The 19541-nt window shown below is 48.4% G+C and overlaps 7 protein-coding genes across 8 annotated transcripts; 4 read left to right on the top strand and 3 right to left on the bottom strand.

The window, feature by feature from the left end:
• Positions 1-1898: 1898 nt before the first annotated feature.
• On the top strand, positions 1899-3695 carry TrAtP1_009313 (uncharacterized protein). Its single transcript, XM_014093614.2, has one exon. It carries the CDS (start codon positions 2175-2177, stop codon positions 3444-3446), a length of 1272 nt encoding a protein of 423 aa, XP_013949089.2. The 5' UTR covers positions 1899-2174; the 3' UTR covers positions 3447-3695.
• A 5-nt stretch (positions 3696-3700) lies between these two features.
• Positions 3701-5410, bottom strand: TrAtP1_009312 (uncharacterized protein). The gene is made up of 2 exons (XM_014093613.2): positions 4680-5410; positions 3701-4611 (listed from the first exon to the last, which is right to left on the bottom strand). The coding sequence occupies exons 1-2, from the start codon at positions 5163-5165 to the stop codon at positions 3793-3795; spliced, it is 1305 nt and encodes a 434-aa protein (XP_013949088.1). The 5' UTR covers positions 5166-5410; the 3' UTR covers positions 3701-3792.
• Positions 5411-6130: 720 nt separating this feature from the next.
• Positions 6131-9232, bottom strand: TrAtP1_009310 (uncharacterized protein). Of its 2 annotated transcripts, XM_014093612.2 has the most exons (4): positions 8911-9232; positions 8728-8855; positions 7569-8661; positions 6131-7515 (listed from the first exon to the last, which is right to left on the bottom strand). In XM_014093612.2, exons 1-4 carry the CDS (start codon positions 8924-8926, stop codon positions 6575-6577), a joined length of 2178 nt encoding a protein of 725 aa, XP_013949087.1. In that variant the 5' UTR covers positions 8927-9232; the 3' UTR covers positions 6131-6574. The 2 variants fall into 2 exon arrangements, with proteins under 2 accessions (XP_013949087.1, XP_065970327.1); XM_066114233.1 differs by having other exon boundaries at positions 7569-8855.
• Positions 9233-9366: 134 nt separating this feature from the next.
• On the bottom strand, positions 9367-10789 carry TrAtP1_009309 (uncharacterized protein). Its single transcript, XM_014093611.2, has 4 exons — positions 10562-10789; positions 9943-10499; positions 9817-9886; positions 9367-9767 (listed from the first exon to the last, which is right to left on the bottom strand). The coding sequence occupies exons 1-4, from the start codon at positions 10601-10603 to the stop codon at positions 9459-9461; spliced, it is 978 nt and encodes a 325-aa protein (XP_013949086.1). The 5' UTR covers positions 10604-10789; the 3' UTR covers positions 9367-9458.
• A 1596-nt stretch (positions 10790-12385) lies between these two features.
• Positions 12386-13648, top strand: TrAtP1_009308 (uncharacterized protein; the record flags this gene model as incomplete). The annotated part of the gene is made up of 1 exon (XM_066114232.1): positions 12386-13648. One exon carries the CDS (start codon positions 12386-12388, stop codon positions 13646-13648), a length of 1263 nt encoding a protein of 420 aa, XP_065970326.1.
• A 604-nt stretch (positions 13649-14252) lies between these two features.
• Positions 14253-16275, top strand: TrAtP1_009307 (putative secondary metabolism biosynthetic enzyme). The gene is made up of 8 exons (XM_066114231.1): positions 14253-14374; positions 14437-14581; positions 14665-14814; positions 14868-14975; positions 15044-15184; positions 15284-15346; positions 15401-15479; positions 15533-16275. Exons 1-8 carry the CDS (start codon positions 14325-14327, stop codon positions 15556-15558), a joined length of 762 nt encoding a protein of 253 aa, XP_065970325.1. The 5' UTR covers positions 14253-14324; the 3' UTR covers positions 15559-16275.
• Positions 16276-18886, top strand: TrAtP1_009305 (uncharacterized protein). Its single transcript, XM_014093608.2, has 3 exons — positions 16276-16930; positions 17001-17417; positions 17478-18886. Exons 1-3 carry the CDS (start codon positions 16459-16461, stop codon positions 18809-18811), a joined length of 2223 nt encoding a protein of 740 aa, XP_013949083.2. The 5' UTR covers positions 16276-16458; the 3' UTR covers positions 18812-18886.
• Positions 18887-19541: the final 655 nt, after the last annotated feature.

Raw genomic sequence — 19541 nt, 5'->3', positions numbered from 1 at the left:
CACAAATTGAGAAACTGAGCCACTTGGTCACGGGCGCCACTCATACAACCTACCTAGACATTAATGTAAAGATCGAGTGTGTTCCCAACGGCCAAAGTTGACTTGGTTGCCAATAACGCCGGGCCTAACTCCATCTCGAACATCTACATTCTCCGCGGAGCAAAAGTCTTGACGACGGGATTCCTTGATGGCGTCATAGCAGAGTGGAATCTGGGCGAGCTTATGCTCAGCCTCATGCTCAAGCGTGTAATCACCCAGCGAGTTTTTGCCTAATAGCTAAGCTCTCTGCTTTGAAATCGTTGTGCAACAACTAACAAAGGCGCAGTGGCATTTGGGCGGAGTTAAAGCTGTACCTTTGGGCATCGTGTGCCTGGTAGGGAGAAAGATTGGGCTTTAGCTTTCGTTGGGTTGCGTATTCGCAGTTGACGAGGCAAAAGGTGCTTCAGACCACATGATTGCAAGGCGTCACTCTAGGGAGGTTATAGGTTGCAGAGGATGTACTAAGATATGTAAGTGTAAGTCAACGTAGCATAGAGAAAAGGGCTATCCCCAGCGAGTAAATAGAGGAGCGTATTCGTATTCTTTCACATCTTCAAAACTCCACGGACTAAGACGGAGTATTTGATCCTCAATACGCAAATAGTTGCTCAACACTCAAGCACCCAGGAGGCAACTACGTCATTTCTGGCCACCAAAGCAACAGCTCTGCTCCCACGAGTAATAATGCATGGCGAAACTGAGATTTGGGTGTGCACAGAGCCATCACATGATGGTTCCTGGGAGATACGAATTACGAGTGCAGCCACAGGCCTAGCTCTTTTAGAGTCGAGAGAGTCAGTCATGCCACGCCCCCCCCAATAGCAGAAGCTGCCTCTTCCTGATGCTTTAAATGAGGGTTACTATTTCTTTGGCGGACCCTGCATTAGCGAAATCGTGGCAGCGGCGGATCATCGACCGGGACCCGGTGATCCGGGACGGCAGGCAGGCGGGAACCGGGGCGGCCAAAAAGAGGTGGCAAATTCAAGAAACGTTTCATATTATCGGTGCGTTCGGGCAGCTTTGCGCAAGTATAACAGCGCACAGGTATTTGCAATATTAGAATGCTCGATATCGATATGCAGCATGGCAGTATTGCAAATCATTGTCTAAGCCGCGGTTACCGGAAAAACCACCGAGGCCCTCGAAAATCTCGGAATCTCATTAGTCGCCAAGAAAAAAGTCTCATGCTTTGCTGGAATTTTCCACCGTACAGTGCAGCTGACGAGATGTCTGCCAAATCTCGGGGATATGCAGGGACCCGACAATTCTCCGCCTCATATGTAATCCGATGCATTAGCCACTCCATCAGCCACCCACTGCGTGGCAGAATCTCGGGGAAGCATGTCTGTGGCGCAGCTCTCCTCCTACAGCTTTAAGGCTTGGCAAGCAGGGGGGCTCAGTCGATGGGTCTACTCCTTAAGAGGAAATTAAAAGAGGGACTAAGGCAGAGGCCGCCGTGACGTATTACCAAGCAGCTGCCGAAGGTGCCCGAAGCTCCGACGGGGAAGGCGCAGGAGTAGCAAGCAGGGCGGAAGGAGCCCCAGGCTGCACCTGCTGCATGGCATCGTTGTGGTATTGCCTAGCCTGGAAAGAGCCGCCTGAGCGTATAGGCCAGAATATCCTTCTTTTCCCTTTTACCCCATAGCTGATACCGAATGAATAATCCAGTGCCGGCATGGGTTATCCTTATTCTCATTTTCAGAAGAACCACCTTTTCTTTTAATAATTCCAATCCCTTTTTTTCTGGCGACTTTTACGCGTAAAGACGGAGTGCTGATAGCGGGTGTACGTATGCCACCCCTTCACGGCGAAGTATATAATGGGAGGCGTTTGCATCCAATAGCTTGGACCATCAGCTGTTTTACATTTGTCATCACCAAAAAGTCGCCCGTACTCATCAACACCCCCCCTCCCTCAGGCATTCCATCCATTACATATCATACATCCATACCTTATATATCTGTACCTTACTCAGTAGCTGTATAGATATAGACCTATTTATTTGCCATATATATTTGGCGATCTCTCCTGACGTCACTTACTCTGACTTTAACTTATTCAGACCTCGATTTAACCCGGCCATAGACAAGGCAAGGATCTAGTCTATACAAACCAACAGCACACTCTACACCAACATGACTGATGTCGCAACTCGTCCCAACCCTCCTCTGCGAAACGACGAAGACGCCATCAACGATGCAGTAACGAGACAGCAGCAGCCTCTGCCATCATCGGCATCAACAGCAAACATCGATAGCAGCAGCGCTATTCACCATGAAGCGATCGAGATAGACGCCGCAGCGCTGTCAACAGCCTCAGCGGGCGAGTCGGACCTGGACGACGACGACAATGTCGCCGACCCCGTCGATACCGTCAGCATCACCATCTCGCATCGCGGCCAGAAGCTGCCCTTTGAGCTGGACGCCGACAACACCGTCATGGACCTGTTCTGCGAGATCGAAGCCGTCCTCGAGATTCCCATCCAGAACATTAAGGTCATGGTGCCCAAGGGCCCCTTTATCAAGTACCCCTTCAAAGACCCTGAGTATTCGGTAAAGAACCTCGCCGGCAAGACAATCTCCGTCATGGGATCAACCGCAACCGACGTCCAGGCCGTGCAGACCATGTGCCACAAGCTGCACAAAATCAAGGCCGCCCGCGAGGCCCAGCGATCCAAGGCCAAGTCAAAGACGACCCGGCGTCGCACAGCCGCATCGCCAGAAGATCTCAAATACACCTTTATGCAGGTTCGGCCGCTGGGCGGGCTGCCTAATCCAGAGCGCAGCCTGAAGCTGCTGATGCGCCTCAAGGAGGATCCGGGCATCAAGGCAGCCATGAAGAAGCACAAGTTCACCGTGGCGCTGCTGACGGAGATGGAGCCGCTGGCACATACCGAGTCGACGCACGAGGGTACGACGCGCATCCTGGGCCTGAACCGCAACCAGGGCGAAGTGATTGAGCTGCGTCTGAGAACAGATGCGCACGACGGATACCGTGACTACAAGACGATTCGCAAGACTCTGTGTCACGAGCTCACGCACAACGTCCATGGACCCCATGACCGACAGTTTTGGGATCTTTGCCACCAGATTGAGCGCGAGGTCGACGCAGCCGACTGGAAGACTGGCGGCCAGACAATCGGCGAGTCATCGCGCTACCACATCTCAGGCCAGGATGAAGAGGAAGACGTGCATGAAGACGACGGCGGCTGGACAGGCGGCGAGTTTGTGCTGGGCGGCAGCAAGATGAGCAGCGCGGGCCTCAGCCGACGAGAAATCCTGGCGCAGGCGGCACTGGAGAGACAGCGAAAGGAGGCAGAGGAGGAGGCGACTGCGGTGGAAGCGGTGGAAAAGGGATGGCGGCCGTGCCAGAGACCACAGCCACCGAACAATGATCGTAACTTGTGAAAAGGAGCGTGAGAGACAAAGGCATTTGCATTAGTTGGCGTTACTTAATGGCAGGAGCATAAGGCTTTCTTTTTTTTGTTTGGTTTTTGTGTGTTTGTATCGGAGCTCCATCACAGATGGAAGGGAAGCAATATCTGGGTTTTATTAGCGTGTTAAGATGGATGAATTATTTTGTGAGTGTAAGGAGAGATTTTAAGAAAGAGAAAGGATGAGACTCATCTCATATCAATCTACAATTATTTCTACTTGAATTTGATCTAGACATTGAATTCTTTCATTTGTTCTTATTCAATCTAATGGTACAGATATACTAGTGATAATGACATGCCCATCCTTGGTTTCGTCTTCAGTAAGGCAGCGGATCAAAGTCCAGCCCATCCACAGTCAGCCGAAACACATCATTCCGCGCATAACTCGCCGCCGTGTCCATGTCCAGCCTGCCGCGGATGCAGTCGCGGAGGTCAATGTCGGCGTAGAGCAGATTGTCCGAGTCTTCCCATTGAGGGCCGGCAACGATGTCGCCAAAGGGCGAGATGACGGCAGAACCCCCTCGGGAGAGGTAAGAAGCGGACTTTTTCTGTGGAGTTTGCTCAGGGGTTTCTTGTTCTTGCACTCTTGGGAGATGCTGCTGCTGCTGCTCTTGAGTAGTGTCGCCATTCTCCGCAGGGCACGACAGCACAATCTCATTGCCGTCCTCGTCAAAGACGCTCTTCCGTCGTCCGTGCCTCGCCCGGGAAGGACTCGGCGGCGAGGCGTCCCTCACGCCTTCCGCACCGGCCGCCGTGCCGAAGCCGCGTCTCGACCCGCCGTCGTTGGGGACCACATCCCGGTCTCCGAGGGCGGCCATGGCGGCCAGGCCGGCGTCGCTCGGGAGGCTCATGTTGGCGTTGGCCTCGGTGGGCACGCACATGTTGCTGCTGACGACGAAGCACCGGCCCTCGATGCCGATGGTGCGCATGGCGCTGAGCCAGCCCTCGCGGCCGTCTGCCGTGGGGGCGAGATAGAGGTTGATGTTCTGGTTGTAGAGCGACTGGCGCAGCAGCGGCATGTAGTTCTCCCAGCAGATTGCGGCGGCGAGGTTGACGCGCTGGCCGCGGATGACGGTGGACACGGCGCGGAGGGTCGAGGGATGGCCTTCTGCCCACATGATGCGCTCGGTGCCGGTCTGGGTTGGTGGTGGTTAGACGTTTATCTTTGCAAAACACACATTCGTATAAGAGAGGGGAGACGCACCGGCTTCACTTTTCTTCTCTTTCCGATGATGCCCTCCCTCGGGCAGATGTACGGCACGGAGCACCACAGACTGCCGCCTGCCTTCTCGATGCATCCCACCACGATAAAGACGCCCGTCTCGCGAGCAATTCTCTCCAGCTCTTCTCGCGTTCCATCGCCTCGTCCCCTGCCGCCCTCTTCATACCCCGGCAGTTGCCGACGCACCCATCTCAGTCCTGCGCCCGCGCTGCCCTCGCCGACGGTATCTCCCAGATCAACAGCCTTTTCAAAGTACTGCGCAAACGATTCCCGGCCTTCAGCAGAGCGACTGCCCACAACGGCGCCAAAGGTCGCGTTGCGCGGGTAGCCGCCGATGAAGGCTTCTGGCAGCAGGAGGATGTCGACGCCCCGGTCTGCGGCGCGACGGGCAATGCCTTCGAGGTGGGCGAGGGTGAGTTTAGTGGTGGCCTGAGTGTGGGGTGAGGCGGTTCCGACGCGGATAGTCATGATGGATAATGACTGCGGGGGATAAGTAAGTGGTCACTTGGAATCTTCAGCAGAGAGTTGATGAACAGCTTTAATGCAGACTTTTTTGGTATAAACTACTAGCAAGATAGAAGAAGCAAAAGACTTTGCTTTTGCTAAAAAGAGGTGAGGAGACTTCCAAGAGGAGCTTGTCATCAATTGAAGCAAACCACTAATAAGGTTTTGCGTCATCTACACTAACTCGAGCTGAATAGAGCTCCTGCCCCTCATCCCCTCATCACCTATTTCCACATTAGTTGTAAGTGTCTGTTGGAGAAGGGCGCGGCTCTTAATACGGGTATGACAAGTAGTGCCTCGTTTGGGAAATGTGGCCCGGGTAAGCGGGGAGTTGAACGAATACACTTTGGTTTGACAATTAGTAAGTTGCAATGAACTGATTTACATGAAGTTGTTTTCCTATGGGTTGATGGACATTTTACTCCTTTACTCTTGAATAGTAGGGACAGTCTGACATCCGCTGCTAGTTTATCGTTTTGCATAGGTTTCTGTCATGACATTGTGCTAGCTGGGGACAACCAACACCATACGGATCCTACTACCGCAAGTGTCCAATCTAAACTATGCCGCAGATGCCGCAGATGCTCGAACCCGCCGTAGCCGGGTTGACTGATCTATCAATTGTGAGAATATTTGCTCAATTTCTTTTACATACGGTAATGGAGTAATATATGGAGGCCCTCTCGGAAATTCCCGCAGGTACAGACACGAAGGGTGGGAATAAACGTAAAGGGAGGAGAAGAATATGAAATAGCTAGAGCAAATCTTCAGATACTAAACTCGCATATACGAGGTTGCAATAAAAGCAGCTGAAACAGTTGTGTCAACCTCGGACTATTTACTATCAAGCAACACACTGAGTGATAACGGAATAGCGGAAACAAAGAAGCTTAATGTTGCATTTTCATCTAGCTTCTGACTTTATACTTCTCACCTTTTCTACCCAGGGTCTCTTCTTAGTATACAGCTTCTTCTGTCTGCATACGTAGAAGCGCATGCACAAGCTCTATAATGCAAAATAAACTTCAGTCTCCCAACTGGATCTGATCCGCTACACCGGCGCTAAAGCGCAGGTTACATCTTCCGTAGTATAGTGGTCAGTATGCAAGCTTGTCACGCTTGAGACCCGGGTTCAATTCCCGGCGGGAGAGACCGCCAGCAGTTCCAAACTGTGAATTCTTTTTTTGCTTCGGTGAGCGATGTTGACTTTGCTTGTTTTGACTTTTTGGTGCTTGCTGCCTGAGCTGGGATCGGAGAGCTTCATGAACAGATGGCGTAGGCCTCACCAAGGAATTGCAAATGCAAATGCATGAATTATTGCCCTTGAATCATTACATCGTCGTCTAAAATTTCATCAGAATCACAAATTTCCATCACCTTCTCCTCGTCCGACTCGCTACCGGCGCCGGCTCAAACGCATCGTCGTCCGATATCTCGTCGTCACTAATCTCAACTGCCTTATCCTGCGTCGCTCCCTGTGAAAAATTGAGCTTCGTCTGCCGTGACTTGGCCGCCGCCGCGCCTCTAGTCTTCTTTGCTGCCGCAGGTTTGCTAGCAGCGGCTGTGCTCTTCGTATTTTGGCCGCGCCGAGTTGCCCGCGCCGGTTTAGCTGGCAGCTCTTCCTCTGCTTCCTCTGAATCCATCACCACGTCTTCCTCAGGCGGCTCCTCCTCCTCGCTGTCCTCAAAGGGCTTCCGGCCACGCCGAGCGGGCGGCTTTTTAGCCGCAGCAGCCTTCTTAGCCGGCGTAGCCTTTGTCGCTCGTGCTCTTTTCGGCTTTGCTGCCGGTGGTTCCTCGTCATCTAAATCTAGCATTTCATCATCTTTTGGCTGTGGTCTTCGGGATGAGCTGCTAGCTTCTAGATTGGATGGCGTGTCATCCTCGTACGCCCATGCACCAGGCTCGTTCTCCCAGCTACCATCGAATTCCGAGTCCCACCCGTCTGGCTTGGGTTTTAATGTCCTCTTTCGTTCGCTTTGTGCCATCCTCCCCAAGCTCCCGGCAGTGGCCATCCGCTGCTCTACCCTCTTCTTGTAAGTCTCCATGGCGTTATTTAGGTCCTCATCATCAGATTCGAGGCCCAGCATTTGTCTGACCTGTCCGGACAGGTGTTCTGATACAAAAAGCTCCATAGCCTGCTTATCGTCTTTGGCAACGAACTGATTGACCGCTTCGCTAAAGGGGCCTTGTGGCAGGACTTTGAGAGATTGTACCGAGAGAAACTGATTGACGAGATTTTCTACTTTCATCGTCTCGGCTGAGTCGTCCTCGAGGGACTCGAGAGCCTCCGCAGTGTTTGCCTGCGTGTTTTTACCTAGAGAATGTAAGCTGAGAGGAAAGCGCAAGATTAGTAGATACAAGACTCACTGGGGGCCTTCTTCTTTCGGTAATAGTACACCACATCATTTGTGTTGGCCACTCTGCCAATGAATCGGTTGGAAAGCCGCTGTGGATTCTCGCAGTCAAATTGGCCGCCTTCTGGTGCGGTATTCTCAACTTTTAAGCGGATAAGGGGAAGAGGCCGGTCTTCCAAAGCCTCGTCATCTGTCTGAATTGCTTCCCAGTCTGCGTTGGCCTCTGTAATCATCTCCTCAACCACCTCCATTAACCGTTTCGTAATGTCAGTTCGATTGTCCTTTTTTGTGTCCAATCCTCGGAAGCGCTTGTCCTGAGAGAGAATGATTTCCCTTGTAATAAATGGCCGAACCGTTCTGAGCGGGAACTTGTCAACTTTAAAGGTCTTGTTATTCACGCTCAGCACCGCGACGTGTTTTTGGACAGCCTCTCCCGGCACCAATGAAGTCGCTACCGACGACCCGGGCTGCATCACATGAAAGCCAGTCTCTGGATTCTTGGTGGGATCGATCAGGCACTCGTGCTCATGTCCCCAGACAATTAAATCAAGCCAGTCTGGAAGCACGTTTTCCGGTAGATGTGACGTCGCTGTATGGGCATGGTGGTTCTGATGGACAGCGAGCAGGTTAAACCACTCGCCAGTCTGCATACCAGGGCGAAACCACTTGACCTTGTGGTCTCGAAACGTTCTAAACATGCGCTCGTCTCGTACATTGCTTAGACCATACAGCGCAAGCTTTGTCTCGCCCTTTTGTAGTAGAATCGGCTTCGCCTGGATATTATCCGCCTCGGCGACCCTCCCATAGTAGTTCAGCAGGCCTGCTGCCTGTAGCAGATCCAATGAACAGTAGTTTCCTTCGCCAGACGGATCGTCGTGATTGCCATGGATAGAAAAGACAGGGATCGAGATGTTGATGTCGGGATCTTCGTAGTTGACGTGGGGAAAGGCTCCCTCAAAGACATCGGCGGCGTCAGAGAGGAACTCGAGTGGGCATGGCTTCATCCCGAGGCAGTTCTTGCGGAGCGTGCGCATGACTTGGTAGAGGGATTTTCGAGAGGGCTTGTTGTCGTGGAATAGGTCGCCGGCAAGCAGCACCATGTCGACCTGCAGAGCGTGAGCTTGGAGACAGAAAATCGAGCAAGATGCCTGCAAGATGTCGGCTCAACGTACGTCCTCTGTGCGGGCCAGAGTCATGATCTCGTCAAACGTCCGCCAGCTGTCGTCTTTGCGGATCGCATCTCGCTCCTCATATCCCACATGGTTGTCCGTCGCAATCAGGATGCGGATCGTGTCTGCCTCTGAGCAATTGGTTAGCGGGGCAGTCTGCGATCAGCACATTTTGTCAGAGCTTACCAGCAAACTCGGGCATGATGCTAAACGAATGTCTTCTGTCCAATGGCTGAAAACAACCAACAGTTTATTTATTTTGAGGCTGTTAAAAGACAAAGGCAAAGGCGGAATTCAAACCTCGCAAAGTGCACAAAAGAACGTTAAGCTGGGGGCAGTTCACGGTGGGAGACGCGATGCTTCTAGGCATCAACGCGCCATGATGCGAGGTCACGTGCTGCCGACAATATGAAGGAGCTTCAAATTCTCTGTCCAAGGCAGAAAATATAAAAACTGATGCTGTACTAATTGAAAGTAGCTATATCTGATCTTTTTTTAATTGCTGAATCCTGTAAAAGCTGCTTTCGAATGCTGCATCTAAGCTTTACTGGCTTAATGCGTTCTCTGTCTTCGCGGAGTTGCATATGAATTGAAACTGATTGGTCACTAGGAACATAGTTGCCATGAATGTTTTTATTCAATGTTCTTTACTTTATTAAGCTGAATATAACTTAAATATGAATTGATATCTATGTTCACAACAAACGCTTGCTTGTGCATAGGGCCAAATCATCCTAGTTGTGATACGCAATCGCATCATCTCCAATTTCTGCAAAGACAGCATCAACTGCATCAACAACATCCTGCGGAAGTGGCCCCTGCTCAAAAATCTCCAAGTTCTCATTTAGCTGCTTGATGCTCGAGGCACCAATGATGATGGCATCGCCACGCTCGGCGGAAAGAGCGCTGTGGTAGGCAGTCCATCGAAGAGACGCGGCATGTCCAGAGATGCCATGATTTGCGGCGACTTCTCGCACGCGGTCGGCAGCAGCATCGATGCTTGGCTTGACATATCTCGCAGTGTAAAAGTTGCCGAGGAAATGCTGAGAAATGATTAGCATCTTAAACCCATGTTTAGGAGTTTTGGCTTACAGAGGTGTCGTAGCGACTTCCAGCTTGGGCGTTCTTGTGGTTGCCATTGAAGAATCCCGCAGCGCCAGGACTGTCATGAGAAAGAGTCAGTTCTGAAAATTTCCAATCGGAGCTGTATTGACTCACCTCCAAGCGTAAAAGGCAATGTTATGTTTCTGCAACACGGGGAGGAGCTCCTTTTCTCCACTTCTAACGATAGGGTTGTACTGTCCTTGGTAGACAGTTGGCTTTACAAACCCCTTCTCTTCGCTAATCTTGATGAACTGCTCAACCTCGGCAGCCGTGTAGTTGGACAATCCAAATCGCTTAAACTTGCCCTCCCGATAGGCCTTGTCCATGGCCTCCGCGGTCTCTTCAAAAGGCACGCTGCGGTTAGGTTGATGCAAATACATAATGTCAACTTGAGGAACTTTCAATGCCGCCAAGGAACCATCAACGCTGTCCGCGATCTTGTCCTTCGAATGAGCTCCCTCGGGGCGTGAGACAACCTTGGTGCCAATGATGAACTTATCCCCGACATTGACTGCACCGAGACGGGGCTCACAGGACAATGGAGCGTGTGGTGAATAGCCTCTGGCGGTATCTATCTGGCGGTAACCGCTCTTGTAAAAGGCATCGAGAAACTCTTGAACTTCTGCTGGCGAGTCAAACTTGGCCATTGGGTCTCTGGACATGTCTCCAACCTGTTGTCGATAACTGTTTAATGCCATGATCCTGGATGTTATGGCCGTGATAGCTGACTTACATTTCCTGTTCCCAGGACAATCTCGATCGGTGATTTAGGCATATTGGCGATTTATTCAGTTTAAAACAGCTTCTGATGATATAAGACGGATTTTTAGGAGCTTGTTGTCGCTAGTCAAACGCCTTTGTGGTTCTTATCCTGTTCTCTGTGCTGGAATGGCACCAGCCAACACTTATATACGTATCCATACCTGAAGATCCCTCGGTATTCATAATATCTCATAACCCGAATTACCGACTATTCACTGGATTCTGCTAGAGACCTCAGTGTCGCCATCTGAAAGGTCCAATGTGATACGCGTAGCTGACAAATGCGCTAGCAACTCAGAGCCAATCGCGTTATTCAAAACGACTCAAGCACAGAAAGTTGCAGTTGCCTAAAAGAGACGCCAGAGCGAGAATACCCAAGGTAGTTATGTAAAGGCCATTAGATAATCCGACTTTTATATAGTACGGAGCCAAGCCGATGGAGTACCGAATAGTAATCATAGTATGGCGGAGACAGCTCGGGTCACGAATTTATAAGCAAAAGGCTCCTGCTAAACCTCTAGGATGGGTAACTAAACTGATACGAACTCAATTAGTTAATGCCTTCCAGATTGAGGGGCGCCCTATTTCTGACTTATATTTCGCCCTATGTATGACTTGGAATGGTTCGCCCTATTTCTGGGGCAACTTCAGCTCTTTAACTATAGTGTGCTTCCGCTTGTCTAGTTTCCACCGAATTGGTGGCGTGAGATCGATCTAAATAGACGATCAGATTACCTTACATGCTCGTCACATGCGAGTATCCACAGCAAAATGCTCCCAGGGGACTGAAACTTATACAAGAGCCAGATATTGCGACTAAAGGAAAATCGTCTGTAGATTCATTTACCACATCTGTAAATTTGCATGACATGGTACCAGAAAGACAGCAACGTTACGGTGCTCCTGCTTCGACTCCTACGCGCCTGGTCCGACAAAAAAAAAGTCTTTCTCCAATAGGACAAGCTTGAAGGATCAAGTATGCTTCACTCTAGCTATTGCTCTTGTCTAGGATATCCTTGTATGCTATATATTTTTAGATGAGATTGCCCCTCATGACGAATTTCCTGAATGCTCACCTACGTCAGCACCTCATCACCCAAGACTCAAACAAGCATGTTATGTTACTATGAGCTGATGTTGGCGACCCAATTGGGCGACTTGCATTTGATCTGCAGCGAGCTATTTTGATATGGGATTGTTAAGAACACTGCAGACCATTCAAGGTAACTTTGAGCTACTGGACTTCGCTGTGGTCTCGCCTAAGGCGCCATGAAGGTAGTATTTTAGCCTACTGATGTGCGATGCGACGCCTCGTATTCTGTTCACATGGCGATTTTCCTAAAAGGTAGCGAGTAAAGCTTCGTGTAGGAAATAGAAGGGTTTTACAATACTCACGAAAGAGGTTCCTCGAAGATGGAAATTAGAGATCTATTATATGCACCTGAGCAAGGTATTTGGAAGCTGAATAGAGCAGGTGATGCGAGGACATTGACATCAAGTTGTTTCAGGTAATCCTTCCGCATAGTCAAATCGGAATTAAGATATAACATGTGGTCAGGTATCTGTACTTTTAAACGGAGTGTGAATAAATTGTGCAATGTAACGCCACAATGCTAAAACAAGACAATGCTTATTCTTTGCGCAAAGCAATGCTGTAACTCGTAACTTTGTAACGTTGTATTTTCTATGAGCTTGGCATCTGATATTCTGAAAATATTAGAGCATAAAAGAACTGCGCCTTTCAGCTGGTTTGTCCCTAGAATTGACCAGACTTGCCTTTTAACCATTAGCAAGCATGTATGACGATAAAGCACTTCTTCGGTCGGCGGACATCGGCGTGTTAGTGAACACTCGGAAACCACATCTTCCGGATGGAATTACACTTTTATCTCCGGACAAGATTGACCATCGCTCGGATGAAGAGATCGCAGCATGGCTTCAAAAGCGCCACCCCGTTACCTCTGACAAGAATATCTGGACATTTTGGCACTCTGGCTTCGCTCAAATGCGGCCATGGGTACAGCGAAATGTTATTAATTGGGTCAAAAGGCTGGGTCCCGATTGGACTGTCCACGTAGTGGACCGTGTTGATGGCTCGGATACGAGCATCTTCAACTACATTGATACCTCTCTCTTTCCGCAGACTTTCATTGATGGGACCATGGATGGACACAAGGCACACCAGGGTGACTTGGTGCGCTTGCCTCTGCTGTGGAAATATGGGGGCCTGTGGATGGACGCAGGCCTGATACTGCTGCGACACGTCGATGATATTTGCTGGAAGCGGATCGAGGATCCCGAGTCTCCTTGTGAACTGAGTGCGGTGGCTTTGATGCACTTGCCAGACACTTACACTCCATTAAACGGCTTTCTAGCCACCAAACGCAACAATCCCTTCATCAAACGATGGCACGATATATATGTCGCGCTTTGGCATGGAGTAACCAACGCAGCGGGGTTTCATAAACACCCACTTTTGTGTCATTTACCTGTATTTCGCCTTCCTAAAAATGTGGCCAATATGACACCCGTGGAGGTGAATTATGAAGCCTTCACCGACTACGTGGCCCATTACATGTGCTGTGAGCGACTGAGAAAGCTCAGCGACCCAAAGGATGGCTTCAACGGCGCAGAGTGGTATAAGGAACACATGCTCTTACTCAACGCCCGAGAGGAAATGTTTTACGCTCAAGAAATATCCAATTGGAACGCACAACACCAATTTGACCTTCTGTCGATGCCACGATCTGGAGATGATGTTGTTGTAGACACGAAATGGCAGGAGGCTGAGGATTTTGTAACATCGGTGCTGGCAAACACGTCTATGGTGAAGCTACCTCACGGGCCAGGTAAGGGCGGATTGGCGTTGAAGATGCTGGCTGATATATGGGATGACGAAGAGAATCACAGTAAAGACAACGAAGAGGGAACTTTTGCCGCCTATTTGAGATATGGTTCTACGCATTTTGATCAGACCCGGGAGGTTAAGAAGCTTGATTGGCAGAATCCGGAAGAAGAAGTTTATACTGTCGGTTATCTGGAGCCTATAAAATCTTAATTAGCTATTATATGTTTAACCCTCTATATTCTGATTTATATAGCTGCATGTAACTTGAATGCGGATCGAATGCCCAAGATACAACCGCAAATAGCCTCGCACTTATTCCGCCATGGGCCCTAAACGACGTCAATTTTCTCTGGCAAAGTTAGACTACATCCTCATTTTATACTTTAGCATGTAATTTCGAAGGGAAAACGATTCTCCAAAGCGGTGTAAGAGGATCTCCTAGTAATACATAGTTGTCCTAACCGAGTTTGTTCTTGAATATAGGATCTCCAGTCCTATCACATAATCGGAAAAAGCCGATATCGTAGGCTGGTTTGCCCTTTTAGGCAAGATCTGCTGCTCATATGTCCTCGGCTAGCAGCCTGAATCGCATGTATGAGGCATATTGAACATAAAACGTGCATTCTGCATGAAAGTGTACAAGAAATATGTATAATTGGCATAAAAACTCTTGAAATTGATGGAAGTAAGAGGAAATATGTCCTCGAACTAATCTTTTCGGCTGTGGAGTGCCGTTTGGACCCGCCTTCGCCGCGGCTCATGATGAATAAGACGCATGTAAGATATTGAGCAATTTGGGTATGCGGGGTTATAAAAGAGAGGAGACCAGCGACATATATCCGTTGTCTCTATTTCTCAGCTCTAGCAGTAAAGAATTATCAGAAAAATGCCCTACTCACTGAAAGGAAGAAATGTTCTGGTCACCGGAGGCTCTAGGTACGATTCAATGATTCTGCTGCCTCGCTGTAAAAAGAGCTCCGCACTAACCACTAAGATAGAGGTCTTGGGGCCCTCATCTGTAAGAAGTTCGCTGAAGAAGGAGCCAATGTCGCGATCAATTATATCTCCAATTCAGCAGCAGCTGAAAAACTGGCCGACACTTTGACAAAGGATTATTCCAGCAAGACATTTGTCATCCAAGGCGTAAGTATTTCAACATGAAAGTGCTATGCATCATGCAGTCCTGTAGCAGTCTATTGACCAAGGCTAATACTTCAAACACACAGGACGCCGAAAAACGAGAAGACAATGTGCGCGTTGTTCAAGAAACAGTAAAAAATCTTGGCGGACTCGACATTATTATCGCAAATGCCGGATGGACTAAGCTGAGCAAGTTTGGCGATCTCCATGCCTTGAATGATGACGAGTGGAACAAGGTATGGCAATAGAGGAGAATTCTGGAATAAACAGTTACTAACATCTGATATAGTGCTGGGCAGTCAATGTCATGTCTCACCTGCAACTCATGCAAGAAGCCGCGCCAATCTTCAATGCGAATCCCGAAGGAGGTGTCTATCTGATTACTTCTTCCATCGCAGTAAGCAAAACCAACATGTGCCTTACGGATGAGTATGAGCAACGTTAACATAAGAGAGTACTATTCAGGGCATAAGCAATCGTGGTAGTAGCATGGCCTACTCTGTTACAAAGGCTGCTGGACTGCAGCTCATGAAGAACCTCGCATTAACACAAGGGCCCAAGATTCGAGTGAATGCTATTCTCCCTGGTCTTATGCTTACTGAATGGGTTTGTTTCTTCATTCTTTTATTATTGTTCTTGTTGCTCTTTTCTTTTTGCTTCTGCGTAATGATTATTTTAGAATATCGCTTACCTGTTTGATGATAGGGCCAACGTTTTGGGCCAGAAATGATTGAAAAGGTCAAAAACGCATCCACACTGAAGCGCGAGGTATGAGAAAGCCCTTTCTCTGCCGATTCCTGTCAATTAACTCTGGCTTTATAGACTGATCTCGACGACACTGCCGACGTCTTCATTCACGCGGCTAAGAATACGTCCATGACTGGCCAAGAGATTGTTATTGGTATGTCACACTATCACATCGCTATAAGATCTTGCTAATGCTGCGTTTAACAGATTCGGGCCTCGTTATGGGAACGTAATGGAATTAAGTAGAAAAATGGGTTCCCAGTTAGTCTTAATGCCGGGCACACCTACTTTATTCGAACTGGCCACTAAGAAATATAGATTCACGAAGACTGTGTTGCAGCTCAAAGCCATACGTGAAGCACTACCCTAACTGAAACCAATTCTGTCCCATCCTGCGATCATGAGGCAATTCAGCACCAGAATTCTCAAGCATCACAACAGTTGGGCGAATGGTCTAGTGGTATGATTTTCCCTTAGCATCTTTCTCCGTCTCAAGAGTACTTGAGAGGGACCCGCTTGGGAGAGGTCCGGGGTTCAATTCCCCGTTTGTCCATTTTTTGCCTGTTATAACCTTTTGACCTGGATTTTCTTCTTCTTAAGTTTGTTTCTGTACATACTTTGGGGTCGTGGGAACGGTGAAGCCGATATTTTGCAGTTCGAATGCTGCGGCGTCATACTTTAGTCTTTTTTTTTACCGAGCTGATCTGAACGTAACGCGCATGGTCCCTTTCACATTTTTGGGCACAACTTATTGAAAGTCACGATATCGAGCAGCGTGTTGATGCTACGTAGAAATCCTGGCAAATATTCGATTCGTGAACGAAAACAGTCAGCCTCAACGCTGTAAGTCTGTTCATCGGGGTGATTGGCCGTTCGGTCCGTGGTTACTCCGTGGTATGTACTGTGGTTGCGACCAAGTGTGTTGGGTCGTAACACTTCTTAGTTTTCCTACGCATACGTCGCGCTGGCTATATCTACATGCAATATAACAAATAGCTCATCTTTGACAGCGAACCACTCGTCTCCACAACGCCCCTATTTGCACTATTCACCTCTCGATCTGTACCAGTAGCTGCGGTTGGCTTTGACTTCTTTAAATATCTCGTCTTAACACTAAGAGCCTCTTCGGAACTATGAGGTGTAAATATTGCAATGGCCTAACGGTTACTGAACTATCCAAAAGAAAAAGAAGGCGCAAAAGGTTATCACAAGCGGACACGCAACTCGATAACGGCGGCCTGATGACGGATGGTTTCTACAAGCACCAACCCTCTCTGAGAGGCCTGATGCACTCGGCTGATAAAGGTTGTGACATCTGCCAGACATTTCTCCGAGGTTTTCAAATAAAACGCCCTAGTCTATTTGGACTACCTGGCGAAGATGAAATCTCCTCAGGGGAAAGTGACGATTCAGCAGAGGAGGAATGGCCAGATGATGTTCGCTCGGATAATTCTCGTGTTCTCTCTGAGGGAATATTTGTTACACCTTTTTACGACAGCGGAGATGATTCCGATGATTGGGTCAACATGATTGGAGTAACCTTGGCTCCTAGTGCAGATAGAGAGCCAACAGTCTTGATTTCCTTCGATCTCTTTGTATCACATGGTGTGTTTCGTCCCATTACATGGCCTGTCAAAGCTGGGCCCACTGATTAACGGAGCTGATTTGTTGGTAGATGATCCCCACTTAGATCGAACCTTCATTCTTGGACGAAGTATCGCTAGAAACCCACTATCAAATGAGGGTATTAATCTGATGAAAGGCTATATCAGCGACTGCATGCGCCATCATGGCCAAGCATGCTTATTGGCACCCTCTACACTTCTACCTACACGAGTAATAGATGTGGGTGACGTAAATACCGGCACTGCACCCTTTCTATTCGAGAGTCGAAACACTTTTGGGTCATACGTTGCTCTTAGCTATTGCTGGGGTGGTATTACCCACCATCAGACAATCAAAGCAAATTTCCGGCAACGAACGAAAAAGATCGATTTTGATATCTTACCACGAACCATCAGAGATGCGATCAAGGTCACAAGGGCATTAGGTTTCCAGTATATCTGGATTGATTCCTTATGTATAATACAGGGTAAGCCAGATTTCAACTAACTATCGTCAAATATCCATTTAACATCGAATATGAATGCAGATGATGCCAGTGACTGGAAGAATGAGGCAGAAAAGATGGCGAGTGTATATGGAAATTCCCAGGTCACAATCCGCGCTTCAAGTGCCGCTACGAGTAATGAGGGGTTCTTGCTAAACAGAAACAAGAGATCTCACTATATTAACTGGAGTCATCGATCACTTGGCATGAGAAAAACGCCGCAGGCTTTTATTGGTGAGCATGCCCAAGACTGGGCATCCATGACCAAAACCAGCCCACTCACAACTCGTGGCTGGACTTTACAAGAGCGTATGCTTTCCACACGAAGCCTTTTCTTTGGAAAGGATCAGATATATTGGGAATGCAATGCTTGTATTAGATGCGAAAACAACATGTTGGCTGTTCCAGACATCAAACCCCAAAGGAATCACAAAATCTCCTCAAAGCATAATAACAATGACTACAAGCGCTATAGGGAATACATTGAAAGTATTTCTGCGAACGGAGCCTATTCCCGCATGGACAAGGCGATGCCCAGAAGTGGACTCGTGCATCAACTTCGGGGTCTGAAAGGCCAAAGTCCTGACAAATCTTCTTCGCAGCCCTCAGAGTGGAAGTCCATGCTGGAAGAATGGAGCGCGATCGTGGCAAATTATTCAGATCGGCGTCTGACAAATCCTGGTGACAAGCTCCCGGCCGTTGCAGGTCTTATGGCGGCACTTGATACTCGTTATGAAGGGAATGGGGGACAGTATGTGGCCGGGCTGTGGCAGAAACATATAAACGACCTTTGGGGGCTCCTCTGGAAGGTTGATGCTCCCTCGGGTGATATTAAAATTGCAGCAACATATCGCTCCCCATCTTGGAGCTGGGCCAAGTTAGATGGAAAGATCAATACACAAATTGAGAAACAGCATGGCGGTTCATCAAGTTATCAAGCCAGGGTGCTGTCAGTCAGGGTAGAAGGATCTTTTGTGGACGTCAAGAGAGCACACATCATCATCCAAGGTGACTGTGGATATCTTTCCCGGAAGCTTTTCTTTAGCATGGAACATGCAGAACAAGACGGGCAACCTTTTGCACGTATAACAGCGGACTCTGGACAGATCAGTCGGGATGAACAACTTGCTTACGTTGCTGTTCACCAGCCCTATTGCATCCGAATCAAGCAGTGGGAGGGCGATGGCTTGTTCTATAAATGTCAGTTTCTACTTCTCACCGCTGTACCCAATCGTCCAAACGCATTTTACCGTATTGGTATTGGCGAAGCGCCTATTCGATCTGCTCATTGGGTTTTCCCAGATCACAATTACAGTCTGCGGTCGTGGGATAAGTTATGGCATAAATTGGAGAGAAGGACAATTACATTACTATAATAAATTTGGAAGTTAATATAAAAGTTAATAATCAATTAGTATCAACTTATTTATAATTAGTTATTTAGTCTGTAGTATATATCTCTGTTGCAACAAAGTGTATTAGGTTGTAATATTATATTACTTACTAGGTTTTATAATTACTTTACTAATATAAACTTAAAATTATTACTACGTTTATTCCTTAGGAATTTTTGTTGGGGGACACCTGCCCCGACGTCCCCAGGGAAGGAAGGACGAGGACATAAGATCTTATATATAGTGGCGTTAGGCTCCAGATCTTACGAATGCAAGCTTTTTGATCCCAATATACGTGCACCTACGATCTGTACCGTAGAGACCACGTACCGGATCGGCTTCATCTCTGACGACACTCGCTAGACGCGTAATATGGTAGCAATTGCTGGAACCACCACGACCGACAATACACCTCTTAGTTATCTAGTTTAACCCGCCAGGTAAACCGCATTTAAACCCTGCAAGGTCATAGGGGGCCTGTCCGGTCAGTGACATTCTTGTTAAATGGCATAAAGCTTGCTTGGCATCAGAGGACAAGACAATCAAGATCTTGGACACAGTAACAGGCGTATGCATTAAAACACTCTTGGTCATAACAGTGCCATCAGCTCAATAACCTCTACACAATATGGCAAAACACTTGCTTCAGCATCACGGATAACAGCATCAAGACCTGGGATATAGCTCAAGGTGTGTCTTCACGCGTTGCAAG

This window comes from Trichoderma atroviride, chromosome 5, assembly GCF_020647795.1.
Source record: "Trichoderma atroviride chromosome 5, complete sequence".
Taxonomy (NCBI): domain Eukaryota; kingdom Fungi; phylum Ascomycota; class Sordariomycetes; order Hypocreales; family Hypocreaceae; genus Trichoderma; species Trichoderma atroviride.
The sequence above is the reverse complement of the archived record's forward strand: the minus strand, read 5'-3'. Positions and strand labels throughout refer to the sequence as shown.

Coding starts and splice junctions, on each gene's coding strand:
- TrAtP1_009313 (XM_014093614.2), top strand. CDS start 2,175: ATGACTGATGTCGCAACTCGTCCCAACCCTCCTCTGCGAAACGACGAA.
- TrAtP1_009312 (XM_014093613.2), bottom strand. CDS start 5,165: ATGACTATCCGCGTCGGAACCGCCTCACCCCACACTCAGGCCACCACT. Junction 4,612..4,679: donor AGAGAAGAAAAGTGAAGCCG/GTGCGTCTCCCC, acceptor CCACCAACCCAG/ACCGGCACCGAGCGCATCAT.
- TrAtP1_009310 (XM_014093612.2), bottom strand. Junction 8,662..8,727: donor CTCTGGCCCGCACAGAGGAC/GTACGTTGAGCC, acceptor CACGCTCTGCAG/GTCGACATGGTGCTGCTTGC. Junction 7,516..7,568: donor CCGAAAGAAGAAGGCCCCCA/GTGAGTCTTGTA, acceptor TACATTCTCTAG/GTAAAAACACGCAGGCAAAC.
- TrAtP1_009309 (XM_014093611.2), bottom strand. CDS start 10,603: ATGCCTAAATCACCGATCGAGATTGTCCTGGGAACAGGAAAT. Junction 9,887..9,942: donor ATTGCCTTTTACGCTTGGAG/GTGAGTCAATAC, acceptor TTCTCATGACAG/TCCTGGCGCTGCGGGATTCT. Junction 9,768..9,816: donor GAAGTCGCTACGACACCTCT/GTAAGCCAAAAC, acceptor ATCATTTCTCAG/CATTTCCTCGGCAACTTTTA.
- TrAtP1_009307 (XM_066114231.1), top strand. CDS start 14,325: ATGCCCTACTCACTGAAAGGAAGAAATGTTCTGGTCACCGGAGGCTCT. Junction 14,582..14,664: donor AGACATTTGTCATCCAAGGC/GTAAGTATTTCA, acceptor TCAAACACACAG/GACGCCGAAAAACGAGAAGA. Junction 15,480..15,532: donor TGGCCAAGAGATTGTTATTG/GTATGTCACACT, acceptor TGCGTTTAACAG/ATTCGGGCCTCGTTATGGGA.
- TrAtP1_009305 (XM_014093608.2), top strand. CDS start 16,459: ATGAGGTGTAAATATTGCAATGGCCTAACGGTTACTGAACTATCCAAA. Junction 16,931..17,000: donor CGATCTCTTTGTATCACATG/GTGTGTTTCGTC, acceptor ATTTGTTGGTAG/ATGATCCCCACTTAGATCGA. Junction 17,418..17,477: donor TTCCTTATGTATAATACAGG/GTAAGCCAGATT, acceptor ATATGAATGCAG/ATGATGCCAGTGACTGGAAG.